Consider the following 20,211-nt stretch of genomic DNA (forward strand, 5'->3'; position numbering starts at 1 on the left):
ATAAATGTGTTCTGGCTAAAAAAGTATTTTCTACAGCACAATGGAAAGTAAGGAATCCTACATGTCAGCAAAAAACAAGCACAACATTAATGATGCCTGTTTTAGTCGATTCCGATGATGTAGAAGATCGTTGTAATTGCCATAACAACCATGGGTGCAGATGCTTTCAGTTTCTGAAAAAACATGAATTACCCGTTCTGCTATATCCTGGTCCTCCATCCCACGACAGAAGCACAGGCTGCTCAGGTCATGGGTAAAATAAACATTATGGAACAAAAACGTTCAGATTAACACAGTTTGCATTGCACAGTTAATTCACTGGCTTAAATTTGCATATTTATGAGATAACAGGCAACAACAACATGAAGTGATTGACAATGTTGAGCAAAAAGGAGACACCAGATTTTCTAAGGAGGGACGTGGCTAAGTCCAGTCTGAAGCTGCCGAGGTCCTTCTGTGATGGGTCCAGATTTATTGCCTGCCCTTTTAAAATGTTCTCTGCAAACTGAAGAGAACTTTGATCAGTAGAATGGAAAGAGCAATACATGGACTACGACTCTCCCCCCACCCCCATTGATTACATACAAATCAAACTATAAAAAATATATCAAATTATAAGTATTATATATAGTGTGCGTACCGCATTTAATAAAACCTACATCCAGATGTCTGAAAGCAGGTCAAGATCGTCACTGTAATTTCTACTAAATATGAGTTTGTTGTTTGTTTGAGTTGTAATGTTTACTTCAGGCCAGGACACCACAGGATGAGCCATCTTGTTGAAAGCTATGAGGGAGAGTGCTGCATGTCCGCCTTGAAACACTGCAGCCTTTTTTCCTCATGAAGGCTGAAAAGTACATAAATAGTACATTTGTGAAAACTGTTGCATTCCATTTAGAAACTCAGAGGATACAAGAACGACTACATTTTAGAGTCAAATTTACCTTGATTACGTCTTTATCTTAGCTTTGGATTGCCCGAGTGGATCCAAGAAAAGGTTCTTTTGTCATGCGGGCACATAACCTTTTATTATTCACATGGAAACACAACATCAATTAGGAAAAACCCAGGTATTAGTGATGATAGTGAAATGATATAATGTAGGGTATTGTGTAGACATTTTAATAACAGAGCATGTATGCATAGCCAAATTTATCTTCTAAATGGCTTATTATGGAGAGTGTACACATCACTATAGATAGAGCTTGAGGCTGGGGCTGCAGGTGCTGGAGAGGCTGGGACTGTTGTGGAGGGTGGGGTTGCGGGTGCTGGAGAGGCTGGGGCTGTTGTGGAGGCTGGGGCTGCAGGTGTTGGAGAGGCTGGGGCTGCTGTGGAGGCTGGGGCTGCAGGTGTTGGAGAGGCTGGGGCTGCTGTGGAGGCTGGGGCTGCAGGTGCTGTGGAGGCTGGGGCTGCTGTGGAGGGTGGGGCTGCAGGTGCTTGAGAGGCTGGGGCTGCTGTGGAGGCTGGGGCTGCTGTGGAGGCTGGGGAGGCTGGGGCTGCTGTGGAGGGTGGGGCTGCAGGTGTTGGAGAGGCTGGGGCTGCTGTGGAGGCTGGGGCTGCAGGTGCTGTGGAGGCTGGGGCTGCTGTGGATGGTGGGGCTGCTGTGGAGGGTGGGGCTTCTGTGGAGGCTGGGGCTGCTGTGGTGGCTGGGGTTACTGTGGAGGGTGGGGCTGCTGTGGAGGGTGGGGCTGCAGGTGCTGTGGAGGCTGGGGCTGCTGTGGAGGCTGGGGCTGCTGTGGTGGCTGGGGTTACTGTGGAGGGTGGGGCTGCTGTGGAGGCTGGGGCTGCTGTGGAGGGTGGGGCTGCAGGTGCTGGAGAGGCTGGGGCTGCTGGGGAGGCTGGGGCTGTTGTGGAGGCTGGGGCTGCAGGTGTTGGAGAGGCTGGGGCTGCTGTGGAGGCTGGGGCTGCAGGTGCTGTGGAGGCTGGGGCTGCTGTGGAGGGTGGGGCTGCTGTGGAGGGTGGGGCTTCTGTGGAGGCTGGGGCTGCTGTGGCGGCTGGGGTTACTGTGGAGGGTGAGGCCGCTGTGGAGGGTGGGGCTGCAGGTGCTGGAGAGGCTGGGGCTGCTGTGGAGGCTGGGGAGGCTGGGGCTGCTGTGGAGGGTGGGGCTGCAGGTGTTGGAGAGGCTGGGGCTGCTGTGGAGGCTGGGGCTGCAGGTGCTGTGGAGGCTGGGGCTGCTGTGGAGGGTGGGGCTGCTGTGGAGGGTGGGGCTTCTGTGGAGGCTGGGGCTGCTGTGGTGGCTGGGGTTACTGTGGATTTACTGATTTTGTGGTGAATTCGGGGCAGCGCCTCTTTTGCAATATTTAGCTGGTCAACATGAACTTTATTAAAGACAGCCCCATCTTCTACAAGCAGATCAGCACTTTCCCCTGTAGTGCCACCACAGTGAAAGGGCCAAGGAAGTTTGCCTCCCCTTCTCTGCTGACTCCGTGCATTCTGTCTGCACACCTTGTCCCCTATTTTTAAGGCAGGTTTAGGAGCACCCTGCTTCAAACGTTTCCTTGCCTTCTCCTGCTGCTTGCTCATTTTGTCCTGAACAATATTTTACACTTCGCCAGGGCGCTTTATGTCCTCTGACCCAGCTTCCTCAGCTGGGAGGCAGAGACAAACAAAGACAGACAGCCATTCACACTCACACCTACGGGCAATTTAGAGTCATCAATGAACCTAACACCTGCATGTCTTTGGACTGTGGGTGGAAGCTGGAGAACCCGGAGGAAACCCATGCAGACACGGGAAGAAAATGCAAACTCCACACAGAAGGGCCCCATCCGGGATTTGAATCAGGAGGTAACTGTGCGAACCACCACATCACCAGGCCATCCTCCACTGACAACATGCCCCACATATTCTCCAATGCATTCATACACCACTGAGTACACCTACACAACTCATTGTTTTCCTTGTTTGCACAATTTTTTCATAAATGTAACTTTTGTCCATATCACGTTGGTGTACATCTCCCTTTTCTGTTCAGTCTTTGAGCCAGTCCTAACACTGACTTACCCATTTATCTACGTTAGCTGCCATCCCAGGCCACAAAAACCTTTTCAAAAGTGCATCTCAGGTTGTTTTTTTTGCCCGGTGTGTGCACCTGAGGAGCTGTCATGAAAATCCCTAAAAATGTTGTTGGCTTTGATGACCTCCCCAGGATCTTTCAAATAGAGAGCGTAGTAGAGAAGAGTGCTCCATCTAGGAAATAAATTGTAGCATAGGCCTACATTAACATCAACAAGTGCGTGATGTCTATATTTCACATACACATCCATAACTCACCTTCAAGGATAAACTTTGAAGCCCTTCATCAAACTTTTTTTTTCTTTCTTTGTAACATATAGATTTATATTTTTTAAAGATTTGTTTTGGCAGTTTTCAAGTCTTTATTATACAGGACAGACAGGGGGACACATGCAGCAAAGGGCCTTGTGCCTCGAGGACCTTCAGCCTCTCTACATGGGGAGGTTGTGACTCAGTGCCAGAGTGAGTTGTCCTCCATTCCAGAGTTCAGCGGTTCAATCCCCTGCTCCGCATGTCGAAGTGTCCTTGGGCAAAACACTGAACCCCGAATGTCTCCCTTTGCTGCATATGTGGTGTGAATGATTAGATTAGATTAGATGGTATGTAGATGTCCACTTCCTTCTGTGTGAATGTACTAGTCCATACACTGTGCCACCGGCTGCCTCCTTTCTTGGAAATATTAGGCAAATATTTGAACCTTCAGTTTTGTAATCAATAGTTTTATACAACACTGGATCCATATTGTTGTCAGTATTGATTTCCAGGGGCTTGAAGGTGTTCCCAAAAGTGTCGTCACTTTGGAGTAGTGTCATTAGAGAAATGGGCTAATTTAGGCTATAATGAATATATTTAGCATCACATACTGTTTAAATGTATAGAAATTGTAATAAAATGACTTAACTAAATATGGCTACATTACCTTATCTTGATTGATCATAGTATTATGTAATTATGTAAAATAACATAGTAACAGTAAATAAAGCAAATGCAGTTAATATGTAGGATACTTATGTTGCCTACATTTCAGTTTATTTCATATGCAAAGATGCAAGTCAAATTCAGTGTAAAATGAAAAAATCCAAAACCCTGCATAAACTGATTAATTTTCATGAAAGAGGTGTGTTTGTCCCAACATCAAACACTTTTCACAGTATACAGAGATGGGACAAGTGTAAGCAGAGTCAGTTCCATGCATATGGCACCTTCCTAGTGAAACTTAACCCTTCAACATCACTCAGGCAAAAATAGCCATTTTTCATTTTTATTTATTTTTTTAAATTTTGTGATCCTTTTGGCTGTGCTATAGTATGTAGCATAAATCTTGGTAAGAACTATTGTTTCTAGCCAAAGTTTTGAAATCCCACGTTTTTTACTCTGACATGTCTTTTATAGTCATGTGATGCATTTTGCTCCCTTTGGTTCCCCTCGTGGCTGAAGACGTCCAGCACAAGACACTGCTAAAATAATCATCATATATTATTTGATTTTTTTTACTTAAATCCCTTAATCCACTGGGTTTCAAACTGTGGTACCTGTACCACTGGTGGTACTTGAAGAAACTTCCAAAATAAAAAAATGACTTGATGACTAAATTAATCTAATACTAAGAAAACACTTAATTTACACTTAATTGAGCATTTCCTGTCATATTCTGGTTTCAGTATCAGCCTGCTGTGTAGTCCTGTTCATGAGTTAGGAGCTAAACTGCGATGGCAGATAGTGAGCAGAGGTCAAATGAAAACTCTGACATGTCAGTTCTGATGCTGCCCTTTCATACAGCGTGGATGTGGCTGGAGACAGTCAACAATAACTGATCCTCTGATGAGGAAGAAACCTTCCTGTCTGGAGCTGAATAGTGTATTGGAACATTGGTCTCTATAGGTACGCTCCCACCCTGAGCTGCAACGGCCTTGCAGATCTTGATGGGATGTTGCATGTTGTATTCCATCACTCTACTGTCAGCTTAAAAAAGGCAAAACATTCCCAAAAAGAAAAAGAACTAAAGAAATAATATAAAAAGTTGCCACGACCTATTTAGGACGTAGCCATCGTCCATCAAAGTCTCCAGCAACATGCAGAGAGATTCAAGCCAGTAGCAGTTTGACACCATGGAACAGCAGTGTAACCCTCAGCAGACCTTTTCACAGAGGAAAAGTGACACAAGCCTCCTTAAAAACTGAGAAAACCTACATGGAACGCAGCCATTGTTAATCAGTAGTTCCAGATGCAGTGTTCCTGCCATGAAGTGTTCCTTTGGTTAGTTTACATCCACCCTATCAGGACCCTTTGAGCTCATCATGACGCTGACTGTTAAAAGCTCCACTTCAGAGGAGCATCCTGACTGAAACTTCTGCTGGTCTCTTCTGCCATCTAGTGGAAAAAAAGCATCACTATCACAAAGACAACCCAAACCAATCAGAATAGATTTTTTTTAATTATTTTTACAAATAACTTATCTGTTACAAAGACAGTTTTCCCAGCTAAAATCAAAAAACACTTTAGATATCCAAATTATTATTATTTTTTCATTTAATAAAACATGAATAAACTGCCTCTTCACACCAAGGTGCAGATAAAGCTGAAAACTGATTTCTTTGGATTGGAGAAAAAAGAGAAAGTATGGTGTAAGTGCTTCAGAGACAAAAATTCATCTACTTTTAAATGGGTTTAAACGATACTAAAAATTTTGGCTTTGAAAACTCAGACGTGAGAATAGGTTACAAATTCAATAGTTCTAAAGGCACTGATGCAAGGCAACATTTCACAAGTGTGGAAAAAAAAACTACAAAAGTAACTACTCCACAGTTAAGGTACGTTAATGACAAAAAGTAAACTTTAGAAACACCCTCATCAATAAAAGCTTAGGAGGATGAAATGAGCCAAATAAAAACAAGAGTATACAAAGTAGACAGTCATGTTGTGGCCAGGTGTATAGAAGGCATGGGACCCTTGTGAAGAATTCCACATCGCAGGAAGACTTTAAACAGAAACATATTCACTTTGATTTAGGTTACCTCAGACAGCAACATGGAAACTTTGAAGCCAATCAGCTGTGGATCTGCAGTAACATCCTGATTGTACTGGAAAATGAGTGTCTCTTTTCACTGAGGTGTAGTTGTCCCCAAAACATTAAACCTACATTCCAGTTGTCAGATAAGATGGCAGTTTGTAATTTTGCTTTTTGACCCCTTCCCTCCCCGACAGTCCTGACGTACTTGGTGTCCTAAAAAAAAAAAAAAAAGGACTTCTCCATCGCCTTCCTCTTTGCTGCGTCTGCAGATCGTAAATCAGCAACTACGCAAGCGATGAACAGAGTGGGCAGACGTAGCTTCATGATGACTGCAAGGGTTTTTACTGCTCTGCTCCTCTCCTTCTGCAAGGCTTCAACTCTCACAGAAATCAAGTCAAAAGCTTAAAAAGGGAGCATGGTGCTTATTTGTTTGAAAGAGGGAAACAAAACAAGACAAAAAAAAGTTAATAAAGTCTATAAAGCTATACTTACAGGAAATACAAGTGATTCATAGTGTGAGGAAGAAGGCTTTCAAGGCACATTCTAAAATTATGTACAGTAAAAAGCTCAAGGGGAGTTTCTGCCTCCGTGTACTGTACACAAAGCATGCAACTTATTAACTCATGACTGAAGAGACAGAAAAGGGATACTGAAGGGGGAGGACAAGGGGCACAACGCTGCCGGTCCCCCCTTTGACGTCCTCAAGAAACAGCAAACAAGTCCACAATTAGTCTGTTAGTTTCCCTTCAGATGGAGAGCAGTGGCTGAACACAGTTCCCAATCCCGCGGCCATGCCACCACCCAGGAAGAAAATCAAAAAAATGTCATCAGCAAAAGGCACATTGGCACCTGTGTTGTTTGCATGTGTTGCGTGTGTTGTGTGTGTGTGTGCGTGTAGGTGTGTGTATGTGTGCCATCACACTGCAGGGCCACACTCATAATACTGTAAGTGGGAGCAGCGAGGTATCCCCAGGGGTAAAGAGTCACCCGACGAGCCCGCACCATCCGAGTCTCTAAGGTGAGGTATCATCCGACTCTGCCAGCCTTCAGGAAAAACACAAGCTGTAAACACTATCCAGTCGAGCCTTCAGTGGACAGCGTTCTACAAACCTTAGAGGGGAGGGAAGAAAAGAGATCAAGGAAAACAGGACGTGTGATGCACGGTGGCCACGCCCCGCCCCTGTTTTCATACAACTAGTGAAAAGAAGAAAAAGAGAGGGGCCCCTTTCTATTCTGGTCTGGTAGAAGACAGGCGGGCAGAGCAGGGGGGGGGGGGGGGCGGCGCGTCACAGCCTCGTTGGCTCAGAAGTGCCGCGGGAACTCGCACTGTTCACAGCGGTTGAGGGCGGGATGGTTGAGGAAGGTGCAGGCGGTGCAGCTCCACTGCGTCCCCTCGTCCTCCTCCTGGTCAGCGATGGGCTTCACAATCTTACTGCCCGGGTCTGTGAGGAGGAGGAGAAGAAGGAGGTCAGGACAAAGAAGAAGAAGAAGTGATAAGAAAACATGGACATCCACCCTATGATGCTATCTTTAGAACTTAAATGGTCTAAGTAACACTCACATTAACAAATGAATGACACTAATACAGATCATAAAAGGACTTTAAGGCTGTTGTGACCTTTAAACGCTTATTACAAGGGCCTTAATATAAATAGTTACCAAATACGTTCATGCTTTCATCCATTTATAAATCTGAAATACTGAAAAAAAGAGAGGACTGGGTCAGCCTCCAAACAGGAGAGCGAAAGAGGAGAAGAAGGACAGAGATACCAACCAAGTAGGAGTGGAGGGGAAGGGCCAGAGGAGGGCTCCATCATGAGCTCAGAGATCACAATCTATCTACACTCTCTCCTGTCTGACCCAGTTATGATGGAGCCAAGCAGAGAGCAGGGGATGGATGAATGGATTGGGGGAAATATTATGGCGCAGGTAAGAATGAAAGAAGAAAAGTGCCGAAATGAAGAACTCAGTTATAGTCATAAACAGGGTAAACCAGTATCTTAGGCTGATAATGTAAAGATGGACTACGTTTGGATAAAAAACATTTAAAAAAAACAATAATAGATTTGGTCTTTTTATTCAACAGACATTAGAAATCACCTCATTTTGCAGATAATGTGTGTTGTGTGGGAGTGATTCATGTTGGTTTGAATGGAAATCTTTTATTGTCTTATGACAGTCTGTGTCATCTCATCCCCCTGATAGAAGGGAAAGTTTTAGTGGGAAACAGTGAGTACGGAAATGTCAGCATGTCGTCTTTTTTTTCAAACCTGCTCGTATTAGCCTTCAAATTTTCAATGACGACTGTCCCTAATGGGACGGGTGATGGATCAAAGAAATGACCAAAAAAACAATAAATTGATATGCACACCAAATAGCTGATGATTTCAAAATTGGCCTACGTATTGGTATAGCTCTGATGAAAACCTGAACATGAAGATGGTACTAGTAACCCTTTCAGTACCTTTAAGGTGGTTTTACCTATGCTGGCCTGTTATCCAGTGTATTTTAGTAAATAAATGTACACAGTATAACACCTATACAGTACCTTTCATATAATAAAATGCAGCTTAAAGTGCTTTACAAAAGAAACAAATCAACACCACAGGTATTAAAAACAATACAATGAAATCCCTAAAAAAAGAAAGATAATGCCAGTAATAAAAACTATTTGTTGGTAGTGAAACAAACATTTAAGAAATATAAGAAGCCATGTATCAGATGGTGATAACAGTGATGTTAGTGGGATGAATTTAAAGTGAAAACAGAAAAGTAGGTTTTGAGCGGTCTCACAACTATCAGCAGAAGTAAACTACTACGTCTGCCATCCCTCCATCCCACACACTATGGATCAGGAGCACTTTATTTGATATGAAATTGGCAAAAATGAAACATACACTTAGAGGTTCATCTGGCAAATTTTACGAGATCTGGCAACCTTCTTTTGAGATACGTGAAAGAGAAATCAGAGCTGCATTTAGGTATGTACTGTACTTTTCTAATGCTTTTTAAAATTGGTTTGTCAGCTTGCTTGTTCGTTTATGTATTTGTTGTTGTTGTTTTCTTGTAAGACTTTCTCTGTCCTCATGTGTATATACGTCCTCTCTTACAACCCATTCGGCATGCGTTGACTTAGATTTATTCATTCTTTTTATTCTTTTCTTTTTTTATTATTATTATTGTTATTATTATTTAAGTATCTGTTCTGAGTGTTTCTGTATGTCTTTGTTTATTGCGCTTTTTTCACAACAGAACAAAGTTAAAACAAAACAAAACAGAAGTTTTCGTGGTGGCACAAAAAGCACAAAGCTGCTTCACCATACGTTGTAGAATCATGTTGGTACATATCCGTCAAGAAAAAAGCTAAATATCCTTCAAAAAGAGGTTAAAGATGCACTTTCCCAGTGGTTGGCTCAGGGTTTATGATTCAAGCTGTATTGTTTTTATATATTTCTCTAATATTTTAAATGGACTAGGTGCTGCACTTATGTAAGGTACAGTGTTTCCCCTACCTTATATTAGGTAATTACCTAATTATTACCTTTTGTGTTTAATACTGATGTAGAGAAGATGCAGACTTAAGTTGCAGTCCTTAAAAGCTTAGATAATGCTGGATTAAGAAATAATTCATATTCTCATGCATTTGTTTATTTGTGTTTTATTTCAGAAACTGTACATGCACTGACAAGCTTATTCTCTGTACTGCTTGTATTTACTATTACTGGGAGTTAAAGACTTAAATCAACTAATGACTAAGTGACTGGGACCCTCTGACTGGAGCCCTGCAGGGGCCACAATCAAATCTCACTCAGCAGTTTCAGGGGCCCAACAGCACCAGATCACAACAGAAGTCATTTAAGGATACAGGATATCTATAAAGGATACTTTCCTATAGAACAGCTCTATATCTTGTCCTTAAACAAACTAAATAGCCGTCTTTATGTTATTTATCTTATTTACATGACGGCATGTGCTTTGTGTCTCTATATGGTTTCACGTTTACAATTCCCCTCTGCTCTCTGTTTCATGCACGGAGGAGTTCCGCCCGATGTGGACAAAAATATCTGCATTTTGAAAGAAATAACCATGCAACCATGATATTAAACTTACCAATAGATAAAGTACCTTTGGGTTTGGGTGGGACAGGACCAAGGAATCCAATGTTGTCATAAAAATTATGGATTGCACTGGGATTAAAGTGTGGTCCTGTAAACACATGGAAACAAGTGGATTAACACTTAACACAGCGCAGTGAAATCAACAGCTGCAGTAAACACATATATACACAACAGATACATTACAAGCACCACAGTGATGCAAATGTGTGACCATGTTCAGAAAAGCTATCATCAAGACTCTTTAATGCCTGAATTGATTGAATTGCTTCACATGAGTATGAGTAACGTGACATCACATCCACTTCTACCAAAACAAGCTTAAGCGAGAAAGCAGAAAATAGCGAACGCCAGACGGCCCACAATCCGCTCCTGGTTGTATACATCCATATGATGCACTGGGATACAACCTGCACCCCCATTTTAAATCCATCGTGTGGTAAACACTACACAGACAGTAACATGTACATGCACTTTGGGTTTCATACATTCACATGAAAAGCAGCGTTACACTAACCAAGTCCCCACCACAGCCACTTCCTGGTTGATCCAATCAGGAAGCTCCAAATCTGCAGTTCTCTGAGTGTCCACTAGGGGAGGGTTTCATAACAGAGCAGTTTCTCATTGACCCCCATGTTAAACAGGCCGTTTTCACAGCATCATTAAACCTGTTTAAGGCTTGGAACAAAAAACGTTCTAGTCTGTATGTTTAGGTCATATCTCCATGACAACACTGAGGGGGTGACGTTTTTTGCGCCAGGCTAGTTTTTATTTTATTGGAGGTTAAAGTTTATGACAGCTAGCCTCTGGCCCTCACTTCTCCTCAGAGGTAAACGTCAGCCAGATGGACGTATCTCCCTCCCCCCAACGTCACATACATGCACTTTTTTGGTCAGAGGAAATGAGGCGGAGTCAAAGTCTGACAAGATGGTGACTCCTGTAGGCGAGGACGATTGGATCAAGTTGAGAGAACGGACCCCAACGGGTATGCTACCACATGTCCATTTTTTATACAGTCTATGACACCAACGCTGCATACAAAGGTGGACAGGGTTCATATTGTGGTGACGGTGGTGACACAGCGCTGTGGAGACCACTGAAACAGTAATACAGCTGACATGAATGCCCATCTTGCTCGACTGCGGTTAAACCAGTAACCCTAACCATCACTCAAATCTCCAAAAACAGAAAATCAGTAGACACTGTCACATCCATACACTTCTATTAAAGTCATTCATGTGGTGCAGATTGAGCTGACGGAGAGCAGTAACAGACTCACTGAAGTTTAAGAAAATACATGTGACAATGTCTGGTTTTCAAAATAAGTGTTATAGGGTTAAATCAATAGAAATTAAATGATTTATATTTCTACCTGTGTCTCTTATAAAGTAAAAAGAAATAGCACTAACTTGTGAGGGAAATGTCTTTATTCCTTAATTTTTTGGTTGCTGGAAAAACTGTGTGTTACTGTATCCATTTGGAGATATTCCAGAGTAAAGGTCTATATCTGTAGCTAAAAACAGCTCACTTCATGAACACAGGACGTCTCTGACTACATACATGCTAAAAATCAAAAATGTTTACTGAGAGATTTTCCTAAATAAATGTCTCTGTGTGTGAAAAGGTGTATAGTTCAACTTTTCCCCATAGTCTAGTGTTGAAAAGTGAACAAAAATTGCAATGAATTGTACTATCAAATCGCAAACCTTGTAGAATCGCAATACATATCAAATGGGCAATTAGATGGGCAATGGACAATTGGAATTGGGAGAAAAGCATGTCGTCCCACCCCTAGTTGTGTTCATCATTCCCAGAAATTAATACTGCTACTACTGTTAAACATCGGACCTCCCACAGACATGTCTTTACTCTTGTACAGGAGCCAGGAGCTAGTGATGGTCAACCAGAATCATTTTAAGGATTCGGGTTATTCTGAGTCACTCACTAATTTGAGCCGGGTTGTGTGAGTCACTTGACTCACTCAAGTTAAATCCACCCCATCGCGAGTGAAACTTGTTCCTCGTCCACTGTTTCCAACTACTGACATTAATAATATATGGACTATTATCTTCAAGATTCAAGATTCAAGATTCAAGAAGCTTTATTTATCCCGAGGGAAATTATTGTGCAACAGTTTCGATACAAAGGCGGAAAAGGATCAGAGTAACAATAAGCATAAACATAAATCAAATCAAATCAAAATAAAGCTAACGTCAGATAAATCAAACAATGAACCAAGTGTGACAGAGTGCAACAGACGTCGTGGTTAAGCGTAGGTATATACAATATACAACAATACGCAGCGTGCAGTTTAGCAGCAGATTGAAATAAAATAAGTACAAACTAAATAAGTGAGAAGGAGCGATAAGTTATAAGTGTTAAAAATGTTAAAAATGTAGCAGCATGTCCTACAGAACTAAGTGACAGTATGGCACAGTGGAGTGTAGCAGCATTTCGTACTTAAGTCAGTTACAGTAAACCACAGTGAAATGTAGCTGCATGTCCTAAAGCACAGTAAGTGTATCAGCAGATAGTTACAGTAAAACAATAATTAATAAATAAAGTGATGTAGTGGTGATATAAAGTGACAGTGTCGTATAGCAGCATTACTTACTGAAGTAAGTGACAGTACAACTGAATAAAGTACAACTGAATAAAGTGATGCAGTGATGGTATATAGTGACAAAGTGACATTTTCAGGATACAGTGTCTCCACTGTTCCTTACCTGACTGGGGGGAGATGAATTATAAAGTTTGATGGCCGCCGGAAGAAAAGACTTCCTCCGGCGTTCAGTATTACACCGGGGGAGAATGAGTCTATGGCTGAATGTGCTTCTGCTGGAGGTCAGCAGCTGGTGGAGAGGGTGGGAGTTATTGTCCAGGATGCTGTGCAGTTTAGACAGCATCCTCCTCTCAGACACCGCCACCAAAGAGTCCAGTGTGACCCCCAGGACGGAGCCAGCCTTCCTGATGATCTTACTGATCCTCTTTGCGTCTGCTGCCCCAGCACACAACAGCCGTGCACAAACAGAGTTTGTGATTCAGTGAGTCTCACTGATCCACTCACAGTGACAGGACCGTGCTGGAGCCGGGTCCGGCCGAGTAATAGGCTACATTGACGTTAATTTGAGGTTTAAAGAAGTGGATTTTAAACATTTTAATATCCTTCTACCCAAAGCACAGTCAAATATTGCTTTAGATCAGATCCATGAGTGGTGGACTAATAACTTGAGGAGGTGTGGCTCTCCGGGTGCAGCAGGCTCTTGTGATCCGCGACTCAGACTGACCGTCAATCAGCTGATTCAGCGTCTTTCGGATGATTTGTCATGTACCTGGATGTATCCTGCTCCGCGAGCCATGACTCAGACTCTGAGTTACAGGACCAAGCAGGAGCAGACTCAGCCACCCAGTGAGTCTCTGACTCTCTCCAGCGGGCGGCACTCGCCACTCGAGTAATAGGCCACAATAATGTTGATTTGATGATTCAAATTTGGACTTTAAACATTTGTAGTAGCCTTCTACCCAAAGCACAGTCAAATATTGCTATAAATCAGTTCCATGAGAGGTGGGCTAATAACTTGAGGAAGTGTGGCTCATTTCTCCCGGTGCTGCAGGCTTTTGTGATCCGTGACTATGACTGACTGTCAATCAGCTGATTCACCGTCTCATTGGCAGATGTACCCGGATGTTTCTTGATCCGCAACTCAGACTGAGTGTTGCTCACTCTAGTTGACCCCTAGTCAACTTGTTTCTGCAGGTTACACAACATTTGGCAGCACATGTAAACATTTCAAGATGTTTGTGTTTGATGCAATTTCTCATTCCAACAGCAGAAAATTTGTGAGGACACAACTGACTTGAGGGAGCCGGTTGACGAGTTAACTGCTCATTACTACCAGGCGCTTTTTTGACTTAGAAGGACACTGTGACTCTTTCCTCGCAGACCCAGATACCACTTCAGCTTTCTTTTCCCTAACATCTGCTGACGACAAACTCAGCATTAATAATTAGAAAACTGACTGGGACTTTAAATCCCAGGTGGTACGAGGTCTGTGACAGCTCCTATTCATTCATGCCTCCCTTCACCTGTGTGTAGCAGTTGGTCAGTGGCTCAGTTTCTGTCAGCAGTGGAGTGCTGCCGGGGGGCCATAAATCCCTTGTTACCAACCAGCAACAGGATGCAATTCAGGAAGAGCGAGTGGTTAACAGCACAATGGCAGCACCATGAGTGTGTGTGCAGAGAGGATGTGAGCAGCTGCACACCTTCCTCACTCAATTACTTACTTTTAACTTTATTTTACAACACAGACATGTACATGAGCTACATGCAGGCTCAAAGCATTGAAGAGTATAGTGTATATCAGAAAGAAAAGGAGAGATGCACAGAATCATACCTCTTGTTTGAAGGAGATCAATTTCTTTGGTGAGGCAGTCGATGTCGATCTGCAGTAACCTGTTTTTGCACCGCAACTGCTTCATTTCCTCAATCTGAAAAAGAATGAGACGGGAAAGGATCAGCCTGTTGGCTGTCACACACAGGCAGCTCTACTCAGCCGGGCAGATCCGAGAGTGTGTGGGGAGGAGAGCTGTGTGCTGTCTGCAGTGCTCCACTCTCTAGGGCTGGCTCCTCTCTCTAAACAACACTGAACCGAGCAGCTACTGAGCTCAGCAACACCAACTAATTAACCTTCCGCAGCCGCGTTCCCCCTCTGTTGGATAACTGGAATAGCCGGCAAAAACAGCTGACTCAACGAACAGAGGTAAACTTCACATAAACATGAAGTTGTGCCAAAGATAAATAAGGAAAGTTCACTTTATGTCTTCTTCTGGACTCTCCAGAACAGCTCCAGAATGATCTGTGAAGAGAATCTGACACAAACTGTGTGCTCTGTCTGAAAATATGGAAGTGTATGAGCCAAATCATAAACAGACCCTGTAATCAACATAGTTTCTTAGTGTAGGAGCATTGATGTGCCCTGAGCGGGAACCAAGGATGTTTTGTCTGTTCAGCCTTTTTCTGGCAGTAAAAACGAACAACAGTTATAAAGAACATCACTGATCTGCTAATAAAGTCACAAGTTTTAAACTGAACTAAATCCGGCAATGCAATATGTTGCTTTCCCTTTTATACATCACACCTATACCTTGGTTATGTCATACTAAAGCTGATGGTTACTTTTGTCTAGGGCTGGACCTGAATATTCAACTATTCTATTTCTTCATTGGGTAGGTATTAGGTTTTTAACTTTGTATTCAGATATTCAGTTTTTTTCAGAACAATTCTTAAAAAAAATGTCTTTTATTAAACTGAAAGATGCGTGTAGAAGCACAGTGTTTCCATCTTCGGCAGCTATTTCACATTTAGTCTTAAGTGCTCCTAGCCAAAATGCTCATTAGTTTTAGGCACATTTGGGCCCTTTTTTATTCCTCGTAGATTTGGTTGATGAAAAGTCAGTACATTTTAGACAATTAAGCGATGTTTTCGCTTTGTATTTTGTTGTCCTTAATGCCATTAAAACCTCTGACGCCCACACGTAAAGGCATGCACAGAACTGACTGGATTCTTCATGGTTCATGCTGCTGCTCCCCCATCTAACCCCCAAATTAGAGTAGGCTGCAGGGTATGTGGAGATACTAGTTAAAGTGAAATTACGGTGTAAAATCATCCCAGGGTCGTTTTCATAGAGTAAGTAAGCAACCAAGACAATTTTTTTGTTGTAACAACTGTTAACGGAGAAATCGCTAACAGTCGCTAACAGCCGAATGCAGCTAACACTGATTAGCTTGGGGCAGTACATCAAAGGCATTAAAACGTCTTTTTTAACCACTAACACTGCTGAAAATAACAGCAAACCTCTGCAGCAGCATGAGAAGAGTCTCTACACAGAAAACAAAGCACCAATGTGCTCATTCCTTTTGGATTGACTTTGGTAATCCACTTGAACGGACTTAACTATGAGAGGAGCTGGTACAGGGGCCAGTAGGTAAGTCTTTAAAACACTCTTTTGAAAAACTCTGGGTTCACTAACTACGTTGTGCTTTGTTTTCATCATGCTACTGCAGAGGTTTGGGTTATTTTGAGCAGGATTAGTGGTTAAAAGAGTTTTAATGCCTTCACCGTGCTGCCCCGAGCTAATCAGTGACTTAGTGACTCTCAGGGATTTCTGAAAAAAATGTCTTGATGGCTTATTTGATGAGGCTATTCGTCTAAAAAGACCCTGGGATGATTTTTTTGATGCATTTCCTGTCTGTATTTCAACTATCACTATCAAATTAAAGCAAAAAATAATCTAAAAAGCTCCCAATGAAACAATATTGTTAAAATCACTGAATTAAGCTTACAGAAGGAATTTGGGAGGCCGAGTTGGATCTCTCCAGCCGTCTCCTGGTCAGGTCGTTCTCCATCTCATTGACCTCCTCTTTTAGCTTCTCCAGCTTCTTCTTCTTCAGCTCCAGCTCGTGCCACAGCCTCTCCATGCGGGCCTTCTGATGGACTAACAGCGCTGGAGAACACACACACACACACACACACACACACACACACACACACACACACACACACACACACACACACACACACACACACACACACACACACACACACACACACACACACACACACACACACACACACACACACACACACACACACACACACACACACACACACACACACACACACACACACACACACACACACACACACAAATTTGTTTTACTTTTTCTAAAACGTTTCAATACATTTAAATTGGTTTCTCCTGTATTCATTCTGCAGTGGTGGTGCTGATGAACACCGTTATATCTCTAATAATTTAATATGATTAATATCCTCTGCTCATGTTTTACCGAGTAGCGAAGCCCATGGGCACGGACTCTGGCACAGACGTCTCCTTGCATGCCCATTATAGAGCAGCAGAGCGCTTCCATTAGAATCAACAGCTGCTGTAGCGTAGCGGGACAGGAAGCGACTTTGAGAGTAACGTCTTTTCTTTGTAAATGAAGGGTTCATGTGGCTTTTGAAACGCAACAGAAAAATAACTTAAATATTTGAATTGTTTAGATTAATCGATAAAATGCGCCGTTATTTTGAAATTCCCACATTATATTTATTCTTCTTTATAATAAATAGTATAGTTTGTTTTTCATTTAAATGTCTGAAAGAGCTAATTCTTACAATTGTTAGATCCTTTCTTAGTTGTTTATTTTGAGTTGATCTTAATATCACTAATAGATCACTACTTGCTAAATATCAATACTATTGTTTTACATGCTTACCTCCTGCAAACAAACAGTAGTATGTATCTTTTCGGATGCACTGAGCTGTAATTACCAGGTCACTTCCTGAGAGCCTCCTTTTATTGATATTTTTATTGTTTTAATTATGCATTATTTTTTTCTCCTCCTTTTTTCCAAGAAGCAGGTCTGTTTCACTGGTTGGCCTTGAGTTGTGATGCAAGTTACGTATATTTTTTGTTTCTGTTTTTATTTGTAAAGTTAAAAAAAAAACAGATTTTGAACAGATTTTGAATCACTTAAAATATTAATTGAAGCATTACTGAGCATTACAGAGCACATTACAGAACAGCCTTGGTCACTACTACCCTACAGCATTGTGGGGTAGAGTCCAGTCAGTATTTGGATACTCTAATATTTTACCAGAAATAGCATGACTTTCATGTACTATAAGCTTCATACTATGATTTTGGACAGTTTTTACTAAATAAACATCTTGCATACTGTTTTAGCCTTCTAAACAGCACGTTAGTGTGGAATTTTGGCCAACCTTGTTTGATCATGAAGCCTAGTGTAACTCTGTTTATTAGTTTATGCTTTATTAGTGACGTGAATGAACTACGCTGCAGACTAAATTCTACCAACAGTGAAAGAGTGACGGTTTACTCATGTCAACGGGTCTAGCGTGGTCAAATGTGCAGGACGGCATTATATACATGTGCTGTATGAAATGTCTTTATCCTATAGTAACTGCGCTGCACTTTTATAAACAATAATAATCTGGTCAGAGTCGCATCACTCGCCTGCGTCCAGGCATCATTTCACTCCTTCTTCCTCTCCTTGAAGTTCTCACAGAATCGACTACTTTTTCTCTTTTGTGATTTATTCGTTTTCGCTGCGGCGGCCCGCCATGGCCTTACGCAGCAGAAACACTGAGCTGTACATCAGATGAGTGCCAGCTCTCTTCTTTACTCAGACATCAACACGACCCTGATTTCCACCTGATTAGACAAACTCGTCCATCGCCTAATTTTTCCTAAACTAATCCACCAAATTGAGCTGACAAATAGGTCATGCAGTTAGAGAATAACAATTCACTTTATATCTGCAACGCCTGCTTTTAATTGTTGTTCAGGAATTTGGGGAGGCAACAAGTCACATAATTGTCCCTATGTTCACTGAATGATTGAGTACACATCTGACTAAATTCATTCTTTTTCGAAAACTTGCATCTCTTAACCTAAATTTAGCTCACACAATGTAGTCTAGCTGTGTGAGGGTACCAAGCCACTAAACCCACAATAACAAACATATAAAAATTGAAAAAAACCCCAGTGTTCAGCAGGAATACATGCAGAATCAAAAGGGTAATGCCTTGTATTTGACTTAACTGACTTAAGTCTGACTGCATTTGAAACGGGCCTACACTTGACAAGAGTGAACTCCAGTTTCTAAAGGCATTCTCTAGGTATGTTACCTGGGGTTTGAGAACTCTGATTTTACCCGGGGTACGATGTTTACATGGTGTTTGAGAAACCTGGGTATGCCCTCAAGACGATTATAATCAGGAGTGTAGGACTGGATGCATAGTGTCTAGTGGATGACTCAATCACATGGTACATGACTTAGTCATCGTATCGCCCTCTAGTGTTGGGCTACAGCAATTTCTGAAAATCTGTTCCTCTTACAGTATGCAGTTTGATATTATGTTTAATTCAGTGAAACGTGTGATTATGATTGTAAAAACAAAGGAAAATAGGAACTCACAATTTCCCTTCTTTTTTTAGCTGGTCAAGCACTTAGTGTTGTGAAAAAAGTTGAATATCTGGGCCACATAATCAGAGAAGACCTATGTGATGATGATGATGATGATAACGTTCAACGTCAGTGTTGTAAACTCTATGCACAGGCCAATATGCTTGCAAGGAAAGTCTACAAAGGATGTAAAGATAGCCTTGTTCAGATCATCTTGTACTACTCTGTACACGGCACACTTGTGGTGTAAGTACAGTGCTGCAAAAATGAGAAAACTGTTGGTAGCTTACAACGATACGTTTGGAATATTACTCAGGCGCCCAAGATGGACAGGCACGAGTCATATGTTTGTATCTTGTAATGTGTCCACTCTTCTTTCTCTTTTAAGAAACTACATGTATAAATTCAAGTGTCGACTTAACCAGGAAAGCAATGGCATCATAGCGGCACTAGCTACACACAGTGATACCAAATACTTGTCAGGTCTTTGGAGACACTGGAATAGGTGTCTGTACGTGTTTTAAAATTAAGATGGTGTTTTTTATCTTGTATTGTATGTGTTCTTTCTTCTTGTATTTATAATAGACCCAAGTCCGTAATAAAGACTTTCTATCTAAAGTAGGGGCGCAGCAGCAGAGGCAGCATGCTCGGTGTGAAACCCCTCTGAGTGGTAGTCACGGCAGTGCAGGAGCTACAGTCGGTGACTCACACATAATACAGTCAAAAGCCCAAAAAAGGAAACAGCAGTGTGCTCTGACACGATTGACTCACACTACAGAATCAGGGGTCGTCGGAGCGACTGCAGCATTTAGTGCGGAGGACTCACACCACTGTCATCACACCGGCCCTCACTGAGCCAGGCACCTTTGCTTTTATACATTCATAGAGACGGACATGCACTGTTCCACTGAACATTAGTGACAGCAAGTATACACAGTTTGGCTGAAGAAATACATTACAGTCAATGTTATGGAAAGAGACTTTTAAAATCACACAGTATACGTTATAGTAAAATGTCTTTCTTGGCAGGAAGCAATGGAAAAAGCATTTAGACCCACTGCTGGTAGCAAAAACCTGCAGACA

General features: G+C 42.1%; 1 protein-coding gene across 3 annotated transcripts in view; it reads right to left on the bottom strand.

The window, feature by feature from the left end:
• Positions 1 to 5,436: 5,436 nt before the first annotated feature.
• The window catches only part of tab2 (TGF-beta activated kinase 1 (MAP3K7) binding protein 2), a 63,429-nt gene continuing 48,654 nt past the window's right edge, over positions 5,437 to 20,211 (bottom strand). For 2 of the 3 annotated variants that reach the window (XM_083933904.1, XM_083933903.1), the window contains exons 4-7: positions 16,483 to 16,643; positions 14,535 to 14,628; positions 10,136 to 10,231; positions 5,437 to 7,467 (exon numbers count right to left, since the gene is read on the bottom strand). In XM_083933904.1, coding sequence (XP_083790030.1) covers positions 7,328 to 7,467; positions 10,136 to 10,231; positions 14,535 to 14,628; positions 16,483 to 16,643 — 491 coding nt within the window. In that variant the 3' untranslated portion in view covers positions 5,437 to 7,327. The remainder of the gene's footprint in view (positions 7,468 to 10,135; positions 10,232 to 14,534; positions 14,629 to 16,482; positions 16,644 to 20,211) is intronic. The other variant, XM_083933905.1, reaches the window with a different exon arrangement.

This window comes from Echiichthys vipera, assembly GCF_963691815.1.
Source record: "Echiichthys vipera genome assembly, chromosome: 19".
NCBI classification, from domain to species: domain Eukaryota; kingdom Metazoa; phylum Chordata; class Actinopteri; order Perciformes; family Trachinidae; genus Echiichthys; species Echiichthys vipera.